This window comes from Lutjanus erythropterus, chromosome 9 (genome assembly GCF_056507025.1).
Source record: "Lutjanus erythropterus isolate fLutEry1 chromosome 9, fLutEry1.hap2, whole genome shotgun sequence".
Lineage (NCBI taxonomy): Eukaryota > Metazoa > Chordata > Actinopteri > Lutjaniformes > Lutjanidae > Lutjanus > Lutjanus erythropterus.
Window position 1 is genome coordinate 34,143,114 of NC_139325.1, and position 22,467 is coordinate 34,165,580.

General features: G+C 37.7%; 2 protein-coding genes and 1 non-coding gene across 3 annotated transcripts; 1 reads left to right on the top strand and 2 right to left on the bottom strand.

The window, feature by feature from the left end:
* Window positions 1-7,691: 7,691 nt before the first annotated feature.
* LOC146321952 (uncharacterized) lies at window positions 7,692-9,101 on the bottom strand. The gene is made up of 2 exons (XM_084725762.1): window positions 8,738-9,101; window positions 7,692-8,634 (listed from the first exon to the last, which is right to left on the bottom strand). The coding sequence occupies exons 1-2, from the start codon at window positions 8,898-8,900 to the stop codon at window positions 7,967-7,969; spliced, it is 831 nt and encodes a 276-aa protein (XP_084581888.1). The 5' UTR covers window positions 8,901-9,101; the 3' UTR covers window positions 7,692-7,966.
* A 3,754-nt stretch (window positions 9,102-12,855) lies between these two features.
* On the bottom strand, window positions 12,856-18,539 carry tpi1b (triosephosphate isomerase 1b). Its single transcript, XM_084727279.1, has 7 exons — window positions 18,318-18,539; window positions 15,298-15,421; window positions 14,996-15,080; window positions 14,075-14,207; window positions 13,815-13,900; window positions 13,637-13,724; window positions 12,856-13,547 (listed from the first exon to the last, which is right to left on the bottom strand). Exons 1-7 carry the CDS (start codon window positions 18,424-18,426, stop codon window positions 13,429-13,431), a joined length of 744 nt encoding a protein of 247 aa, XP_084583405.1. The 5' UTR covers window positions 18,427-18,539; the 3' UTR covers window positions 12,856-13,428.
* A 3,412-nt stretch (window positions 18,540-21,951) lies between these two features.
* LOC146321954 (U7 small nuclear RNA) lies at window positions 21,952-22,009 on the top strand. The gene has a single exon (XR_014771440.1). It is a non-coding gene; the product is annotated as a U7 small nuclear RNA (small nuclear RNA).
* Window positions 22,010-22,467: the final 458 nt, after the last annotated feature.

The following is a 22,467-nucleotide window of genomic DNA, read 5'->3' on the forward strand; positions in this document are numbered from 1 at the left end:
CTGAAACATTTTGTCCTCATTTAATGAGAACAAAGAGTGAAGGAGCCCTTTGGCCACACAGTTAATGGGAAGCACATTTCTCTCTTGGAGATTCAGTGTAAAATCTATCTCTGGTATTTTCTGGATCGTTCTTCCAAACAGCAGAGAAGCTGCAGACTAGGTTGTAAAATTTTACAATAAGATCATTTCCACTGTGGGGACAATTAAATTTTGTCCTATAACCTCTGTCCCTACGTAACTTCAACACTCCAGTCCTTTGTTTACCCGCGTGATTTGGAGCCGAGCCCCCGGAACGTAATTCATCTTTATTTCGATCCAGATTTTTTTTCGATTTCATCGTTTAAATTCTGCACACTTGTGTTGAGAGGTTTGCTGCACAGAGCACCTGGATGTATGTGAGAGCTCTCAGAAAGTCTCTCTCCAACAAGCGAGTATAGCTTGAAATAACAATTCAGTTCAACAAGATGCTCTACGACGCCGTGAGACGTGGATGAAGCGTAAACTCGGGCCACTTACCACGGTCATTATCTGCGTCTCAAGGATCAAGACGGATAACAGAAGAAAAACAGAAACTGTGAACAGAAAAAGACTGTTTGAAACGTGTTTACTGGCTCCTTGAACCTGCTGTAACAACAATGAACTCAGTTTCAGAGATTAAAGACATTTCAGACTTGTATTCACTGTTTATAACGCAAAACTCTACCACTGCTGCTGCATACAGTGATGGAATGTAACTAAGTACATTTATTCAAGTACTGTAAGTACAAACTTCAGGTAACTATACTTTCTTTTCATGCCACTTTCAGCTTTTACTACTTTTTGTACTTCACTACCGCTTTAGTTACTTTACAAATGTAATTTTGCATATAAAACATATGAAGAGCTCATCAAATATGATGTTTTGTAATAAATATAACAGTCTGGCATGACTTTAATTTCTGTTTTATTCAGATAAACATGGAGAACACCGTTTTCCTACTTTCAAGTTTATTTCCAGTGATCCATACCTCACTACAATCCTGGTGTGCGTTACTTCTCCAATCACCCTAAATGTGTCTATAAGCACAGCTGAGATTAGCTGATTCACAGAAAATTAATTGCCAACTATTGTGATAACTATTTAAATATGTTTTTAAAGGCAAAAATATCAAACATTTATTTTAATTCATGTGATTTATAAAAGGACAGCAATCATTTACATGGTTGCACCAGATTTAGTGAGATGCTAATTTCCATCAGTGGTCCTACACATAACAACAAATAAATAAAATTAAAAGTGTTAAAGAGTACAGTAAATGCAGGTGCCTAACATAATAACCACCGTCTTAAATGTGAGAATTTCCTGCTTTTCCTCTGAATTATTAAGAATATTCTTTTTAATAATCTGGAGCTGTGTTGTGAAGATGTCACTCTGGGCGCTGGGTAATCAATCGACGAATCAAGACAATAATCAGCATTATTAATCCATAATGAAACTGATCATTAGTCCTAAACAAAGTGATAAAAATGAGCTCCACCTCAACCAACTACAACAGGAGAATCCTGCTTTTATATTATTGCATGAGTAATAATAATCTAATCATGTAATATATAAGAGTAAACCCATTTTTCTGCAGAGTACTTTTACTTAAAGTACATTGTCATACTATTACTTAAAGGGGCAGTTCACCTCAAAATCAAAGATACATATTTCTCCTATACCTGTGGTGCTGTTTATCCATCTAGATTGTTTTGGTGTGAGTCTGCCAACCATATCACCGTGCAGAAGGACAAGACGCTCGTCCTCCTCGACTGAGCAGTAACCTCTCGTCCATGAGTAGATGCACGCTTCCTTCTGTGTGGTGATATGCTTAGCGGGTGTAGTTCAGTAGAAAGAAAGCAGTTCCTACATTTAAACTGCTCAGAACGACGTCTGAGGGTTATCTTGAGTGACTGGGTCAAGATTTCTGGAAAGAGACGTTGCTGTTGAGTTTTTCATATGTTCTGTTTTGTTGGAGCTTTGAGCACCACAAGCCGAGTCCCATGTCGCTCCATTATACTGGAGATAAGTCAGACATCTCTACAGCTGATATCTCCAAAACTCTGCAACTCACCCCAAACTAATCTAGATGGATAAACAGGACCACAGAGGAGAGAAAAAATATGTATTTTTGTTTCAGGGGTGAAGTGTCCCTTTCAGTAATATTTTCAGAGCAGGACTTTTACTTGTAACAGTGTTTTTATTTTGTGGTATTTGTACTTTTACTTCAGTAAAGGATCTGAATGCTTCCTCCACCACCGCTGCTGCTGCTGCCGGCCAACATGGTGACTCACAGCCCTCCTGCATTACAAATCCCAATTTCACCCCTGAATATAAGTAATGGCTTCATAACGACAGCAAACAGAAAGGGCAGCAGGGGGAAAACCCCGACTAATTTCACCCTGAGGAGGGAACTGTGCGTTTCTGTGTGAACCATAACAACAACAACCCAAGTTCAGGGCTTGTGTCAAATATACTGTGCAGCCAAAAGTGAAGCGGTTAGTTAAGATAAGGCAGGTCAAGTCAAAGTTTATTATAGCCTGCTATCATAAAGCATGCCTCAAAGGGTTGTGCATGTAATGAAACAGCAACAAACACACAAAAATGCATAAAATAAACACGAACTAAATGACAGACAGTACAGAGATATCCCAAATCTATCTATTTCAGCCTCATTTCCATTTGAAAAAAAAACTTCCAACAAGATTTTTGGAGCCTGGGTGCAGGGATTTGATCCCATTGAGTCTCAAAAGTACTGATCAGGTTGGACACTGATGCTGGGAGAAAAGTTCTGGATCACAGTCGGCGTTCCAGTTTCGTCCCAAAGCTGTCAGTCCACAACAAACTGAGAGACTTTGTTCTGTGTGCACTAAACATATTTATTTGACATGTGCACAACTGAGACGGGAAATGTGAAAAGTCTTTAGACTCCATCGTGACATCATCACGGAGTCTAGACCCTGGTGGAGGTGAAGGGACGGCTGAAGATCTGGATGTGATGAGGACCGGACTTCTGATGAGCTCAACCTGGGCACTGTGTTAGGAGAAGTGGAGGAGAACGGAGGATGGTGGAGGAGGGTCACAGCAGTTCTGTGCAGAAATGACAGCAGAACGCGGCAGAGAGGAGGACAGATTTAAAGTTTTGACACAACGACACGATTGGTTGATGGAGACTGTGGCTAAATCTGGTTGGTTGACTTAAAGAGTGAACGCCCACGGACAGCTGATTGAGAATAAGTGGACAAGAAAGACAGTCAGGGATGAATGAGGCATAAAGAAAGTTTTCCTGATTTAACTTTCGCTCAGCTTCATTTCTTTATGGACCTCACTTTATGTGAGGCCACTTTGAGATGTAAAACAACTCAAATTCTCCTTTTTCTGACAGACATTTTGAAAATGACAGTGTTACCAGGGTTGAGTAGTAACAGATTACATGTAATCTGGATTTTCTGGACTCTAATCAACCCAGATTACATTTGAAAATGTGTGATTATAGTTACATTGTCACACATTACTTGATTACATTTTGATAACATCTTTAAAACATGTACATTTTACAATTATGAAACTTTTTTTTATAATATCCAATGCTTTATTTACTCATAAAAAGCAGATCTGACATAAGTTACTCCTCTCAGCACGTCAGTTTAGTTATAAGTGACTCTGTAATATTTGCTTTTCTTTTTTAGTGATGATTTATGGGTAATTGAGTTTTTATTTCTCTTAATTTACATTGAAAAATGAAGATAAACATATGACTTAGTGTTTCTCTTGCATCACAAGGCCAAAGTCCTCCATGTGGCCTTTGATTTAACAGCAGCAACAAAAACTTACACAGTGAAACAGCACAACACATGTTGTAGAATACACAAAAAACACCTGTAGTTTGTGTATTTTTGTGTGGGTAAATGATTTGATTTTATGCAAAAAGAGTTTTATTTGCATTAAAAAAAGTTTCGAGATGCTTAAAGAGTTAAAAGAATATTTGTGGAATGCAGATTTTATTTTTGGCTACATCCATTTTTACTATCAGGTGCAATATGTTTCATGTTTGATTTGATTTTCCTACTGTAACATATCAAAAATATCTTCTGTCAAAAACGCCTTCAGGGGCGAAAACCCAGAGCCGTACACTTTTGGCTATGTGCTGAAAATTACAGTCAAGAACTATAACTTTTAGTAGGAAGAAAATCTATTTACAGTCATGAGTGTGTGTGCCAAAGCTGCCAGAGAGTTTGGACGTTACGACGTGCACCATGAGCCAGGACAAACAGTGTGCCACCAGCCCACCTCCCTGTCACTGCCAAGTTAAATTTAATACATACTAATTAATACTACTGTGCTTTTTGGATCTGTGCTGCTTCAACCACCTGTTTCGCTCTCGGCCTGAACTCATAAACTCATAACTCCTCGTAGAGGCTGATATAATGTGATCCTTTCACCAGGAGGGACGCTGCTGCTGCTGCTCGGCTTTACCTTCTGTCCACAAAATACCTCCACCGTGCAGCAGACTAATTATAGTTAGTATTTTTCATTAGTTTCTATTTTTATTCTGCTTTTAATTTCTGTTTTCAGTTCAGTTTCACTAAGTTTCCAGAGTGTTTAGGTTTACTTAAGTTTTTCTTACTTTTAATTTGAATTCTTTTATTATACTATAACATGCGTGTATTTGGAAAATACTGACAAAACTACACCTATTTCTTTTATATTTTTTGCCTTTATTTAATGCTTTTTTCCTAAATACACAATATCATTTCACTCAGCTTACGTGTTTCTTTTCTAAAAATCAATTTTTATTTCAGTGTTTTCATGTTTTTCACACCTATTTTTTCGTTTTTAGTTTAGCTCAGCAGTCGTCTATCGAGACATTTGGAAGATGTAAGGTTAAAGGTCCACTGCTGCTTTTCTTTTACAGGTTAAAACAAACCAGACAAAACTTTTATTGCTACATGCTGTCACATTGTCAAGGCTTACTGGGACATTTACTGGGAATAAAACAGAAACGCCATGTTATTAATAACACCTGTGATTTTCTTTTTTAAATGTCTGCGGTGAAAAAGGCCTGTTAATGTTTTACAACAGTCATTCATCAAATATAAATCAGAAAGTGAAGATTTTGTTGTCTGCTTTAGCGGATACGCCAAAGTTTTAAAGGATACCAGGGGAAACGTGTGTGAAAATTATGCACAAAACTTATTTCCATTGGATGAAAACTGTGAAGTTTTTGGCTCGAATATTTCAGTTGGACCAAGTTGACACAGAAACTACAGGTATAATGTTGATATATGGACAGACAGTATGGAATAATTATAATAATAATAATTTCTCCAAACAAAATAGTATTTAAGGAGAAATAAAAGGACAATAAGCAGTGGTGGAAGAAGTACTCTGATCTTTTAAGTAGTAATACCACAGTTTAGACAGTAAAAGTCGTACATTCAAACTTTAACTAGTACAAAACTATTTATCATCAAAATATACACCTAAAGTACCAAGAGTAAGTTTATCATAGAGAAAGATTAATTTCAGAATAATGTGCCATTAAAAAATTATATATTTCTGAATGGTCTTTCATACTTTAAATGTTGAAGAAAGTCCTCTTACAGAAAGTTGTTAATGGATTGAAATTTTATTAGATTTTTCTGCAAAAAAAAAAAAAAAAAAAGTAATGTTTTGTAAATTCACTGTACAATGGTTCAACCGGAGTTACAGTTTAACTGCAGAAAAATATGAGAATCAGCAGTCACTAGTAAAAAAAAATAATAATAATAATAAAAATCTGTGCAGATTTAACAAGGACCGAGTTCCTGTTTCAGTGTCAAGTGCACCATGATGCCCGTAACAAGCTGGAGTTCCTGTAACAGGCACCTTACTTAAGCAAAACTATTCTTAAAACATCAAAATAGAAATAGAAGGCTAGTCTGAGGTTAGCACTATCGAAACTGGAATAACAGCTGAACATACAAATCACAGTTTAAACATATTCAGTCTGACCACAGAGAAAAAACTGGATAACCCAACTGTACCGCTGTGGTCACTTAATGTTTTCTGGAAAAATGATCCAAAACTGAAGGGTATTTTTGGGACAACGGTTACAACAATATTCTCTCCTGTCATGCAACACTGTGGGAACATCGACTACACAGAAATCTTAATCATTTAACTATTATTTGGTGCCACTTTAAAACAAGACTATCCTCATAAATAGTTAACAACTGGGTTGTTAATTAGGTTGTAAAGACTTGCTTACCAAATCATGATCAGTTAAACCTCAGATCTCACTGCTTACTTAACTTACTTTAACTTCTCCGTCAGCAGCATTTATACCTGTCAACCTCATCACATATCTGTTAATAAGTTACCTGCATTTAACCACCGTCAGCGTCTCTTAATAGTCAGAAAAGTTTCATTTGGCATCAAATTAACAGATTCATACACTAAAGCTTTAGCAATATTGTTTATCTTGACATTTTCACCATTCATAGTTTTACACTTTTACGATAAAGCTCCATTTTACCTGTTATAAATGTTTATAAATCATGATTAAATGGTGATGCATTATAAACTATTATTAATAAGGGTAGTCTTATTCAGTCAGTAGTGTAATCAGCAGGATCTTTTTTTTCATTACTGTAAAATAAACCCCCAACAGGGTGATGCAGGACTGCTCACTGTGCATTATCTAATACATATTATTGGATTGTAATTATTGATGAATGAATGTGTAAGCATCACTATCAGATTTCTATTATGTTTAATGTTATTTACAATATTACTTTACATTATCATTACCATGTGCAATAGTACTTTTCTATTATGTTTAGTGAACGATTTTTAAAACGATGTGCTGTATTGCTTTTCAGTATCAGAGGCTTTATTATGTTCAATACTATATGAAATATTATTTTTTCTATTATATATAATGTCATGTTTTAATACACTGTGCTTTCACAGTCATATCTATATCATGTGCTGTTTACAATCATTATCTGGTGCAATATAACTTTTTCTCAGTGTCTGCCAATAATACTTTCAGTGTAATTCCTGTTACTACATTGTGTTTTAGCTTACTTTTGTACTTTTCTTACCACTATTATTGGTCTTTTAGACGCTGTTTCTTTGCGTCTGCTCTTCATACACTTCAAATGTTATGTTTTTATTTCACTTATTTGTAATTCTGGAGCAATCTGGGGCAAGAATGTCCTTCAGGATGAATAAAACGCCAGTTTATATTGTCTTATATTTTGTAATAATTATCTGAAATGTCTGTAAACTAAATAGTCAAATAAATGCTGTGGTGTAAAAATAACTATATTTTCCTCTAAATCATAGGGGAGTAAAAGTGTATCATGAGTAGCAGAAAATGGAAATACCTCAACACTGGAAAAGTACAGCAGGCTACGGGGTAATTGTACTTAATTACTTTCCAACACTGTGAGTAAGGGGTTACTACCCTCATATTGTGACTGGAAGCCTGCTGGCGGAGAGAACTCTCAGTCCCCAGAAAAGCAGAACATACTCAGTACATTAGACACTACAGTACACTGCCAAGTGTAGTAGATTGATGGGAAACTGTGAATGAAATGCTGCTACTGCCACCTACTGGAGGACTGAGGAACTCGTGTTCCTGCAGCAGAAACCAGATTACATTAAGAAAAGAACACACTAAGTATTTAGAGTATCAACATTTTATTTTGTAAGAATACGTTTATGATAAAGTCTTTATAAAAATGTGTGTTTGCAGTTCATTTGCACGTCATTTTATGCAGCTACAGTGAATGTAGAGAAGACTCGATGAGGTCCATGCACAATTACCAACACGACTAAACACAGAAAACAGACATTATATTCTTTGTTGGCACAGGTTCAGGTGTTTTATACTCGTATTATAGATGTCTGACATACAGTGACAACATGAATCTATTGGACATTTGTGCAATTTCAGAGTTATTCAGGCATATTCTCTCTTTTGTGCACGCTCCTCATGTGTCTGCCCAGGGACTCCATCCATTTGAAGGATTTCCCACAGTAGTTACAGACAAAGTGTTTCCCCTCAGTGTGGATGGTCTGGTGTCTGTTCAGGGCGCTCGTCGTGATAAAGGTCTTCCTGCAGATCTCACATCTGTAAGGCCTCTCTCCGGTGTGGGTCCTGATGTGAGCGGCCAGGTGGGAGCAGTTGCTGAAGCGCTTCTCGCACACAGAGCAGCAGTAGGGTTTGTCTTTGCTCTCCTCGCCACTGCTGCTGCTGTTGTGGTTGTGGTTGCTGGGGTGGAAGGGTAAGGTGGGGTCCTGCAGGGCGCCCCTCAGACCGGATGGGGAGGAGATGAAGTCTTTGATGTCTGATTCGAGGCTGTCGAGGTGCTCTGCCTCGTCGTGACCCATCCAGAAGTCCCTGTGGCTCTTCTGGTGCTCCTTCTTCACCTGTGAGGCCTCTGGGTGCTCCTGCTCCATGCTGCTGCCTCCATCCTCCTCCTCCTCACAGTGCTGCTGGGGCTCAGGAGCCTCCACTGCAGGGACTGACTGATGGTGAGGAGCAGCAGGAGGAGGAGGATGGTGATGGTGGTGATGGGTGTGCTGCTGCAGCTGGGCTCCTATGCATCTATCCAACCGTGGCTCTACATATAAAACATAATAAAAACATCACAATCATGCGGTTTCACTAAAAATGACGAAAATTTGCATGAGGTTTGTTTGCAGGCAGATTCCATTCAAACCAACCTGACTTCAGGAGCTTCAGCTGCATCCTCAGACGACTGATCTCTAAATCTTTTGAGCGACAAATCTCCTCTTTGTACTCGGCTATTGTCCTTTCAACAGCTCCAAATATCTCCTCCGCCGCCGCCGTCAGCCTGTCGGTGAGGAAAGCTTTCAGCGAGATCATCTCTGGACGTTAACGCAGAAATTTACGAGGTTTTAGCTGCTCCAACAGAGGTATTCTTGCGAGTCCGTGAACGTCACGCTTCGCTTGTAAACACGGACATGAGACAGAGACACACGGAGGGGTCAGTGTGAGGAGACACCGCCCCCTGCTGGACCGGCGGTGCAACGACAAGACCCGTCTTCAGGAACAAATAAAAATAATTTAAAAATGCAAAATGCAAGTGCAATAAATATGACGCAACAAAAACGCAACATTCACACTGGGTGACACCAAGAAAGAATAATTTAATTTTTAATTTAAGATTAGTTAGTTTATTGAACACTTAGATGCACAGACAAGCAGACATAGCACTTCAAATGACAATAAATGAATTAATAATTCCATCAGAAAGTAAAATCATAAGTAGTTAGTAGATGAGGAGACAGAAAGATAAGTAAACAAGCAAATAAATACATAATGCATAAGCATAAATAATATTAAATTAGAATTTTTCTTTTAAATGAATATTCTTAACTCTTGTGAAAAACTTTGTATTCTTCTTATTCTTATTAGTTACAAATTCAAGAGGTACAACACTTGTGATGTTAATCAAATTAAACAGTTAATGGCTTAATACAGCATTACTAGCTAAAAAGTTAACAAAAAATGCTTATCTTTGCTAGCTAGCCAAAAAGTTAACAAAACTTAAAATAATTTGCAAACTAGTTTTTTGTTTTTTTAAAAAAAAATGTTAAATAATATTGTTTGCTATTTAGCTAAAAAGATTTTGTATTGTTTCCTGCTATTTCAAAAGGTAACAAAACTTTACATTGTTTGCTACCGAGCTAAAAAGTTGGTTAGCTTTCACATAAATACTGGATCACAGTTTAAAGTTGTAGTGCCACAGAAATAAATTTGATCTAGGTTTAGAGTAATTTTTTCTTAATTTTAAGCTAGTTTAAAAGTTTGGTCCTTTCTGATGCAACCCTGCATTGAAACTGCTGAAAAACTGCATTTTTTTTTAAAGGCCATTGTTTGTAACTGAAGTTTCCCAAATGGAAAGATTATCTTCATGTTGATCTGCACGAAATTCCTGAAACATTCAGTGGTTTCTCCCTTTTTTCTTTTTTCTTTTTTTTTTATACAAAGGATGAGTTCTTCAACAACATGATATGTCAACTTCTCCAACATCATATGGTATTAAAATGTGATCTGTATCCAGATACCGAGATGCTCTTAGTGGTGCGAGTCTATCCAAGCTTGAAATTTTGTGTTTGATACTCTTTGGTTAAAACCATTCCTGTCAGATCTCAGCTCACAAAACTAAATCACATTAAATCAACACATCAGCTGACCAGGGAATCTCATGGGCCCTGAAGCCGCCAGAGGTGCCTGGTTGCCTGGATGGCAATTACTTTGTGGTAATATTATTAATTACAATTTTGTCTGGCAATGTGCCCCACAAGAAGCATAATTAAAAAGTGAAATGGTAAAGGCCCCGGGGTGGCTCCTGCATTTTTAATCCTATCTTGAGGGCTTGTCACATATTGTTAAATACTTTTAATATTTCAGATGAAATTATGCTCACATGGAGTTCATTCTCAATGATATTCATGTTTACATGCTTACAGAAAACCTATGCTTCTAAGTGTATTATGTATTTTATTAATTTATTCATTAGTTTGTCCTCGGGGATGATGTGAAAAATAAATAAATAAGTAAAGAACAGGTTGCACTAACATGATAAAAAATGTTTTGCATAGGATTTCTAGCCATTCCTGTCCCTGCTCAGGCTTTTCTTGACCTAGTTAAAACTTCATAACATACTATAATTTGTTAAACTGAGCACATAATAAATACTGACAGTTTCACTCATATGACACGGTGTTACTATGCTCCCATTTATGTGTGGAAAACTTTTTGTCCTCGTCCTCCTCCTGTGCAGACAGTGCTGCGTTCGGTGGAGGTGTTTCAGTCCCGTGGCTGTTTCAACACAGTAAGAATATAAAGAGGACAAAGAAAGTGGGACGCGCAAATATTTGAGTGTTTGCTGAAGACAGACGTGCAGATTGTGAAGGAAATCAGAGATGAAATTTTGACCTCAGCCTGAGCTGAACTAACCTGATCCAGAAACTGGACGATGCTTCAGGAGAGACTTTTTGCAGGAACTTTTCTGTGACTTTTGTGACCTGTTACTGTCCTTTTTGTGTCTGTTATTGTGCTGTAACTGTTCACAGGGTGATGCTACAAAGGAACATTTATGCTAAACCAACTCATCATGTGTAAACATAGGTTACACAATCCAGGTCGAAACCACAGAGGGAAAAACAATAAAGCATCTAAACACCGTGTAGCATAAAATAGACTTTCTGCTCGCTCTCATCTGCAGTTTATCTGGTCTGATGGACAGTTCAGAATGATTGAATTGTTTATTTCCTCATGTGCAACATAAAGATTGTGAGCTGAATTTTAAATCACATGTCAACAGAGTTACAAAAGATGCTTTTCATCCAAGAAATAGCACAAGAGTTAGACTCTAAGTCTGTTTGGAAGATGCTGAAAAGTAATTCACTCTACATTCGATCACCTAAACAAACCGCTGATCGACTGCAACTTGTTCAAAATGCAGCAGCAAGAGTTTGAGCAAAACCCATGAAAAGAGAACATATGTCTCCAGAACTAGTGACATTACACTCTCTATTTGAGATTCTTTCACTTGTTTTTAAAGCACCAACTGTTTTAGCACCTTCACACCTCTCAGATTGCTTTTTTGACAATGTTCCACACTGCTATAAAAAAATAATAATAAAAAAAAACATGGTGAAGCATCTTTCTGTTGTTACTCATCAGAGATTTGGAACAAAGTCCAGCCACAAATAAGACAAGCAACTTGTTTACAGTTTGAAGAAACATTTCAGAGCATAATTTTATGATCTGGACTCTAATTAATTCCACTTTTGTCATTGTTTTATGGGTTTTATATCTTAAAATTGTTTTACTGTGATTAGCTTGTTTTTATTACTCGTGCTATCCTTTTTTCTTTAGGATTTTATTATTGTAACTCCTTGTGTCTCCTGTTTTTAATGCCCCCTGTTGTTTATTTCTCTTGTGAAGCACTTTGACCTGCAGAATAACAATTAAAATCAAATGCCCTCTGTGTCTTGATGTCCTGAGGAGTGTGTTTTTAATTGTTTCATCGTCTGGCCTCTCATGAATACATATAACTGAAACGTCCCTGCTTCTCCAGCTGCATGTCACACCCCTCTCCTTCAAAACAAAAAGTAAAAGTGGAGAAAAATCACTTTAATCCTTGTCTTGTCAGAGATTTAAGAGGTAATTCAAATGTTGTTTTGTGTATCAAAGAGTGAGAAGCTGGAAATACATTTTCTCACTGTGTTTAGACCTAATAAATGGGAATAAATCCTAAAATATAAAACAAAAGATGCAGCAAATAAAACACTGCGTGCATTGTGTTTTATTTTACACTCTAATAAACATTAGTTTCTGTATGCAAGCTTGTAACTGGCAAAGCCACGATATTCCCCCGATACATGAATCTTTCACTGCTGTGTGTCTGTTTTATTCCGGCGCTGAGATAAAAATAGCCGTCAAATGCTTCTCTGCATGTCATTGTCTTAACGGGAGTTCGCCGCTGTAACCAGATACTCCCTCCCTGCCGTCCTCAGAATACCACCGGGATCAACATCATCCTCACAGGAACACGCTGCCATCTGAAGAATCGGTTAGGAAGTCTAACGGTACATGTAGAAGGAGGCATCCCTTCATCTCATATTGCAGTTTTTTAACTTGTCCCACTTACTTATCATGTTTTTTACTTATTGTCTTGTTATTTTTGCATTTTATATGGCACACACTGCATAAAAGTTGCCACATGACAGATGACAAAGATCTATTTTATTCTAAAATATAAGAAATACAGACGGGACGGCCATCAAGACAAGAGCAAGACACAAAACAGTCTCTGAACGGTTTATTATAATGTTTCATTACAGCCTTCCCACCCTTCAACCCATCGGCCAGTATGATTCACATGTAATGGACACTTCCCCCCTCGGCCAGGACAGCCAATGAGAGAGCGGATCATGCACGTCTACAGGGAGGTAAAAGCCACAGAACATCATAATCACACAAAAGAGAGACATCGATATTAAAAAGACAAATAAATCTGATTGACATGAGCTGTGACACGGTTTACAAAAAAAAGTTCGTAAACTTTTCAAGTAAAGGCGCGGACTGGCCGTCCACCTCAAGGTGTAGTTGTCTTGACAGTCTTTAGAACTTGAGCACTTGGTGTGGAAGTTAGTGTGCACACGGGCTATTCTCAGTGGACTTAACTCTTTTCAGTGCAGTACAGTGTATGTGTCAACCTGTCCCTTTTCTTCATGACAAAATATACTTAAAAAAAATAAAGGAAAAGGAGGGAATGACGTCAATACACAAATACTTTGAATAAAAAGGGGAAGAGGACTAAGTGCTGAGAGTGAGGGATGATGGAGCTGGATCGTCTGAATGGATCTGCCGGAGTCATTTATGCCTTGGCGTTGATGATCTCGATGAACTCTGGCTTGAGGGAGGCTCCGCCCACGAGGAAACCGTCAACGTCCTTCTGGGAGGCGAGCTCCTTGCAGGTACCGCCGGTCACAGAGCCTGAGGAGAGGAGCACATTCATGAGAGGAGATTCGACGTGTTGAGTCAAAACGCAAACGCAAAAACTTCATCTCGTCGCGCTGACTGACCTCCGTAGATGATCCTGACAGAGTTGGCCACGGCCTCGGACACGTTGGTCTTCAGCCATCCCCTCAGCTTGTCGTGAACCTCCTGAGCCTGAGTTATCACACGGGAAACGGAAACCTCACTATGGCTTCTGAACACAACAGACTGCTGTAATCATTCTCTGCGGTTTCTTATATTTACCTGCTGTGGAGAGGCGGTCTTGCCGGTGCCGATGGCCCACACGGGCTCATAGGCGAGCACGACCTTGCTCCAGTCCTTTACATTGTCTGCGAAAGAGACGTGCGATAACACTCAAATCAGTATTTTGCAAGTTTTCTGATTTTTTTTTTCTCAACTCTCTGGGTTGCACAAACTGCCCCTGAAACGTGTCTTACGGCATTTAGACTCCCTCTCCTGTGCATATAAAAGCTCTACAGTGGGATTACCAGGAAGTCACGTACCTGCGATGACCTTGGTCTGAGCGAAGACGACCTTCTCCGTGGTGCCGCCCTCCCTCTCGTCCAGCTTCTCACCGATGCAGGCGATCACACCGAGACCACTCTCGAGAGCGTGGGCCGTCTTCTGACCAATGAGCTAAAAACAACACGCACAAAAACATCTAGTTTTTTTGTGTTTTCCACTCACATTAAAGGAACCAACTCTTATCATTCAGCTACTACTAGGGATGATAACGATTAATCGATTAATTGGCCATTAACACTTTGATCGGTCAAGAAAATTTTTACCAATCTACCATCAGATCAAGATTTGATATATAACAGATTATTTTTATGAATGTTCTCTGCATGTTATCGAATATTCAAGTATATGTGTTGAGTATTTTGGCCTTTATGTCTTAATGTTTCATAAGCTTTGTAACGCTGTCAGAGAATATGCAACATGTTGCTGTGAAATAAAGCTTGAATTGAGGGGACAAGCACAGTTGTTATCGTTTGATATAAGATGAATATTTGTGTTTTTTATGATGATTAATTGATTGGGGTTTTTTTTCCAGCTGCCCTTCTCATCACTCATCGCAAACGTCAATGCGATAGATCTCACAACACAGCTGTTTACTGCTATTCAATATGTGTTGCGATCAAATTTCATACTTATTCAGTTGTCTGACAGCGGAGATGTTAAACAAAATTCGACACCAAATCAGTCACATGCCGATTTACATGGGACTAATATTATCATCACAGGACCTCTGTGTTTGGTGAAATATGGTTATTTGTGGTGGAATTTTTACTTTACAAATTACTGACATGGCAGATTTGCACAGGATTAAGACCACAGATGGCCTCTGCAATTATTACAAATTACTTGGATCCCCATAAGAATAGGATTTATGATAAAAAGAGAAAATCATCCAGGATTACCTCATCGCTCTCTCCGAAGACGTGGCGCCTCTCAGAGTGTCCGAGGATCACCCAGTTCACGCCACAGTCCTTGATCATCGCAGGGCTGCAGACAGATAATAAACAATTAGAATACATAATAAACAAAATAATAAAACTGTTTTAACACTGAGTTATGAAATATTAACAAGGTTTTTATTTGTGATGTGACATGATAACTTGATCTACATTTGTGTATTTCAGCAGCATCTTCATAATGAAACAGTTTAATTTTCTTTATCATGTTATTTTCTTCCCATTTTCCTGATTCATTCATGATGTACCTGATCTCCCCAGTGAAGGCACCCTTGGGAACTTTGTAGCAGTTCTGAGCGGCCACGCCGAACTTGGCATCCAGCTTGGTCCTGGCAAAATCCAGGTAGATGGATGGAGCACCGCACACCACCTCTGTTATTAACACAGACGAAGAAAGGATCGCATAGGTTAGGGTTTTGTGTAGAGTCTGTGCATCAGGACAGAGAGGTATTATTCATAAAAGCAAAATAAAGACCCATTTCCCCAATATTACAGATGTTACGGTAGTTTGGGGTTTACTTCTGGTGTGATTCAGAGGACACTCAGATTCCAGGCCTTGCCAATAGACACTGCAACAATGTGCCAAAATGTGTGTTTTAACACCGGCCTGTCACTTAAAAGAAAAGCCTGGACAACCACCCTAAACTGCTGCCAAGTACAAGACTACATCTGCACTTTTCTCCTCAGCATTACAACACCATGGGGATTTAAGAGACAAATTTAGCCCAATCTTTTCCAACACAACGTTTAAAAGCTCCATCCAATCCAAGCTGATCAGCAGGCCTTAAATGTACATCAGTGTGCAACAATATAATTGAAGTTATTAATGTTTTCAGATGCTGTTAAAGGCTTCTTCACATTAACTGAAGTACTGGATTTGTACTTGCAGTCAAGCACACCGATATATTTGTGTGTTACTGTGAGTAAAATGAGAAATTGAATTATGAAACTCTCTCAGTGGTGTAACTTTTTAAACATTGATATGTATTGCCGTGTCTACAAACACAAAATGTTTGCCCTCGTGTGCAAACAAGGTTTTCAGCAGCAGTACAGTCTGTGTGGGTCAAACAGAGTACAGTAGACTGACATTCAAAATGTAACTATATCTTTGGGGTTACGCGGGTCTATATTAAAGGCCTCCTGTTATTATTGGTTTGGTAAAGGTCATTTCTCCCCTGTCATGGTCAAGCGTCTCTGCAGTAAAGGTCTGAGTTCATCCTCCTAAAGGTCACCTACATGGCTGCATTCTGCAGAGGTCAGAGGAAAGTCATGAGACTACGTTTTAAAGGGTCAGATAAAGAAGAGGCAGAGTTTAAATATCCAACATGTGAAGGAAAAAGGAGAGAGGGAGAAAACGGCTAAACTTTGACTTTAAATCTGCACAGAGAGGCCAGTGGGAAAAAAAAAAAAAGTCTGCTTGAGTTTCACTCTGGCACTGTAAGTGGGTGGATTCATTAATGGAGCAAGGTCCAAGGATAGTCTGAACTGTGTGAGCCTGAACAGAGCAACAGTTTGCAGCAGATCAGACCTGTGACTGCACAACGCTACAGTTGCATAAGACAAACTCGCAGGAGAACAACTGGCATGATGACAGCGGAAACAGGCCTAGACACATTCAACGTCCCTCTGCTCGGGTTAATATTACTTAAGAAACAGTAGTAATATCAGTGGGTAAAAGTACTCTGCTACAAGTAAAAGTTCTGCATTCAGAATATTACTACCCAGAATAAGAATAGTATGAATTACTGGATTCTATTTAGTGATGCATTACTGTCTTAATTAGGTGGAAGATTTTGTGCATTGACCTTCACCCATAGTTGAAAATGCAAACAATCATTACCACTTTATAAATATAAAATGCAGGTTGCTTCTATTTTTATTTTTCATTTTAAGTTTCCTTATTCAACAATTTGCTCTGCCAGACAAAACAGTGTCAGGTGAGGCAGTTACTGCTCTTTGTACACTATTGAATACATTTTTAATCAGTTTAACTCTCTCTTGTGATTAAACGATCCATAGTATTATTCTCTTTCATGTTGCAGCCAGTAAAGGTGGAGCTAATTTGTAGAGCCAAACTGATAAATCTGTCCGCCGATATTGGCTTAGCACGGCTATATTGGTCTTTATCATATCAGTGTGTATGTTGCCTGATATTTTTTACCTAATTTTATTTTTATAGACAGCATTTTATGCATATATGATCCTTTTTCTACCTTCAAGCTGTTGTATTTGTGTCTCTTTTATTTATAAGTACAGGTGAAAGTTTACAGTTTCAATGCCATGATGCTATTTTGGATGTTAAATCTATGTAAAAATAGAATATTGAAAATATAACTATTACCAGCTACTTTATGCAGTGCTGGGTAGATTAATCTGTATAAATACATCATGTTTTATTCATTGATTTATATTTTAAAGAGATTAATAAAACAAGTACCTCAAAATTGTATTTAATATGGTACTTAAGTGAATGTACTTAGTTACTTCCCACCACCAATTAATTTCCAGTAAAGTATCCTGCAATGAATGAAAAAAAAAAAAGTCCTAAAAAACAGCAGGAGCAGCAGCAGTGTGTGTAGTTTGTCTCCAGTCTGCAGGAAGCAGGCAGCAACAGGCCAAATGTCTACTGCTGCATTCAAGTTCTACTGGAAAAATCGTACACTACAAATATCAGTGTTTTTGTGGCCTTCCGTCTTGTTTAATACTTCCGTGGCCATTGACTTTCATTATCTAACCGCCCAGCTGCCGCAGCGAGTTAAACCAACAAGAGAAGCGGACAACAGGCCACCGTACCATCCGTTTGCAGATGAAAGAACCGAGGAGTCGTTAATCACTTGAATGCACCGTGCACTTTCACAGCAGAGGCTGAGCTGGCTGCTGGACTACGTGCCGCTGCAAACGCACACCCACCAACCACCACCGACATTACTGACAATCCCTCATCTGTATTCACACATTTCTGTCTCGAGTTAATGTGCTAACTCGATTAAAAATAATGAAAAAAACAAGCTCACGCTGAATGTAACTTTATTAGGACGTGAAATGAGTAAGATGTATGTCTGTGATGCTGTCGGTGACATTGATTTATTGAATGACCGAACCATTTTGACTCGGGATGGAAATTCGGCTAAAAAAAAAAGAGGACATAAAGCGCGGACACGTGACTTTAGCAGTTATAAATGTGAGCGTGATAATCAGAAAACAGGTGGCTAAAATTCGACATTTTTTGAATGAGGTTTGGTGTAACGGTTGTGTAAAATCCACGTACCGACATTGGGGTCCACCTTGGCTGTGTTCATTGTCTGAATGAGCTCCCCAAGGCTTTTCTTGTCGCCGTTCATCTTCCAGTTTCCACCGACGAAGAATTTCCTGCTCATGATTGCGGGTTTTTTGCGGGTGTTTTGCTAAGAAGAAGAAGAAGAAACGAAGCGGTGCCAACAGGGTCCACCAGGGTACACTTCAGTCTGGGGCAAGAGAGCGGACGTGAGAGTGCAGCTCAGAGTATTTATGAACGTGGAAAATTTAACCCCTCCTCTCCTTCGGCTCCATTGGTTTGTGGAGGCACGCCCGCAAACGCATCTCCCCTTTTAGAGGAAGGGGACGAGCAAAATGTCATGCTGCGTTCAAATACCGTGAGTTAAAACTTTCCCGCATATGGATTAACCTGTTAAAAAAGGAAGGGGCTTAAACTCAGATCTTCTACTTAACTTCTCCTTAAGTAAAAGTAGAAATAGCTACAGCTGAAAGTCCTGCTTTCAGAATTTTAATTTACAAGTTCAAAAGTATTATTACTAAACTTTACTTAATGCGACCTAAAGGACATTTCATATTTTGTTGATTTTAGAGCCCCCTGTGGACAAAAGTGGTAGTGTTTCCACCATAAAAAAAACCCTAAATATAATGCCAAAAACAAAAATATCTTAATAAAATTCTCCTCTTGCTTAATTTTATCTGGCTAGCATACTACTCGTTGTAACTTTGTCTGTGAAAATGTAAACACAGGTTTGTTTCATCTGATTTCACTGACTGACTCAGACTGAGAATAACTATATTTAAACTGTTGATCTCCTTGAGGATGGTCTCGTTAATTTATGTAGGTCATATAGAGGCATCAGAAATAAACTGAGACTGTTTCATGACCAGTTAAAAAAATCCTTGTCGTAGCTTTAATGTACCAGAAATAAAATTACATACTTATCATGCAGTAGGTCCAATTCAAAACATTGTATATTATATTAGAAAATTGAGATAAAAATGTGTCAGGTGCTCTTGGAAAATGTAGAAAAACAGGATAAAGAGGAAGAAAATCCAGGTACTAAAAATACAAGAAAAATAGTATATAACAGGAACAAAGAAAATACAATTTATAGAGAACCAAAATATAAAAAATCAAATATAAAACTGGAAAAACCACACATTAAAATGACACAATAAAAACATAAAAAGCAAAACCAAAAGGTCTTCGGTAGGGCTTTAAATGATTTGTATTATTTGATTATAATTGCTGATGCATTAATGTGAACATCATGTTAAAGTTGTAGTTGGTAAAGGTGAAGCTCGTTTTAATAACTTTAAAGGTCTAGTGTGGAAGATGTAGACGATCTATTAGCAGACTATGAAGTATAATATTTCTAAGTATGTTTCCATTAGTGTATAATCACCTCAAAGTAAGACTCATTGTGATTTCGTTACCTTAGAATGAACCATTTATATCTACAGATGGCAAGTTTAGTGGCCATTGGAGCTTCTCACACTGGAACAGGGAGGGAGAGACGCTGTGTTTTTGTTTGCAGTCTGGAAGTTCACCACTAGATGACACTAAACTGGTTCTTAAAACCAGGTCTACAAAAGGCAAAAGTTCTCACCATGCAGCAGGGCCAGTTCAGAATAATGTATATTATTTTAGTATAACCACTGATGCAATAATTAGCAAATGAATTGCATGCAAACATTAGTTAGCTTGTGGAGTAAAGTCATATCTTAATCTACACTAATAGATTTATTTGTTGGTTATATTTTGTACCCTCATCCTACCAACATGTTTAACATATGAGGACTATAAACTGCAGTCCCTGAACACCATACAAATAAACTACTGCAAGAAACCACCATCATAAAATGTAACTCTTCTTTCTTATAACATCATTATTTATGTAATTAATGTGTCTGAAGAAAAAAAAGAACATCATTATTTTGGGAAAGTAATTTTTATTTTGTGTAAAATTAAAATAAACAGATCATGTGAGGAACTCTGACTGTCTCCTTCAAAATGAGTGAGTGTCCCTTCGACCCTGATAAGTGTGTGATACTTTATGAACATGCATCAATGAATAGTTCCATCTAAACTGCATAAGCAGAATTGGGAGCTTTTGACTGCAGTACCACAGGACTCCCATACATGGGTATTTAAAAAAAACCAAAAAAAAAACCAAAACACTAATTGAAACAGAAACAGAAAACAGCTACAGGATGTAATTAGGAACAAATTAATTGACAAAGTTGACAAAAATTGGAATATATGACAAAAAGTATACTTCTCTGTGGATATACCAGTCAGTAGGATTATGGTTAAATTGTTAAATAAATCAGAGTAAAAACTACTATATAATCCTCCAAAATGTAATGAAGTATAAGTATAAAGTAGCAGAAATCAGAAGTAAAAGCCCCTTAAAACTGTATGTAAGTAGTCTACAGAACTTTGTTTCATTCCACCACTTTTATGGCTCTGATCTTATATCCTGGTACATTGTGTATCTGTAGCATCCGATCAGTTTGGTAAACAAAGACACAAATAGCACAATCAATATAAATCATTATGAGTTTTAGGCAGCCTATATACTGTAGCCCCAATGCATTTATGGACCCCTGTTCTGTTCTGTTCTCGTTCAGCAGTTCTTTTAATGCTACTCCATTCTGACTAAAATTAGAGACATGATGCAAAATATATGTAAAACTGTGGATTTATGGTCATTTAATGACCCAGTGCCTCTGACCAACTTATAGTTAGTCTGAGTAGGAAGAAAAGATTAAATATGATCAAATCTTAAATTCAGACTTGGGGAGAATAACAAAGTGAACCCAGTGGCGAATGTTGGCTGGGTGCTAATGGCTGTTATAAGTCAAATAGCACTATAAAGTCATTTTCATTATTAATTAAAAACTAACTGCAGCACCAGGACATAAATTAAAACATGTTGTATTCTCTCCTTCGCCTTCATTTTACCAAAAGGCAACAGGTTTGAAAGTGTCTGTAACAGACCTTTGATACTAAAATCACTACAGCTCAAAAGTCTATTGTTATTATAGGTTAGTTATTATTAGAGTTCCACTTCTTCGGTCAAAATACTTAATTTTATCTGCCATTGTCCTGTGCCTGTGTTGCTTCTGCATGTTTTCTTTTTATCGGAGAGTAAAAGAAGAATCAAAACAAGTGTACTTTTATGCTTTCAATCATTCAAAAACAAATCTATAGTGGTGTATCTGTGCATGATAGTAAAGTGTGTGTATAATCAGTGGAAGACTTTTATCATCGATTAGAAACAGTACGAGTGTGATCAGTGGCTGAGAGGCAAAAACCATGACGACCCGCCGTTTGATTGGCTGAGACGACGAAGGTCCCACCCCCCTATGTGCTTCCTGGCCTGGTATGGAGCTTTCTGATTGGTCGATGTTCAGCCCAGTTTTGCATACTCGCCCTGCACTGCGGTAAAAAAATATCGATTTTACACGGATAAAGTTGACTTCTGAAGAGTTTGAGGTGATTTAAGTCAAAGTATGAATCAGAGTTTTGTTGTTATGGTTATAATTTTGTTAACTGTGTTAGTGAAAACTCTAACATGACACCGTAGCCAACAGGGTACGTGATGAGCGTACTAGTAACACCGGGCTGCCGTTAAACAAGCAGGAACTAAACGCTCTTTAGATATTTCTCTAGCAGGTTTCTCTTAATGAGAAGCCCACCTATCGTGTGTAAAGTTAAACAGTTTTAGCATGAACCGATTTATCTTAACAAAATAATCAGTTAACTAGGATAAAAACAAATGCACGTCTTTGTTATGTTCCTTCTTGTGATACAACGTTGTTCTAGTAGAGCATCAGTCACGTGTTTATAAGGAGCTGATTAGAGGTAGTCGCTTTTTTATCTACACTTTCAAGTGAGAGACGGTTAAAATTACAATCAATCAATCATATATATATATAAAAAAAATGCTAACAGATATAATAATCCTTCATTAGTCCCACAGTGGGGAAATTTCCAGTGTTACAGCAGCAAAGTGGATGCCAAGATAAAATAAATATAAAAAGCTTCAATTAAAAAACAAAAAATAACAACAACAATAATAATAGGTAAATAATTAATTTAAATAAGATGAGTTCGAAACAAAAGGTGATGGTGTGCTTCATACATAAAATCTTTA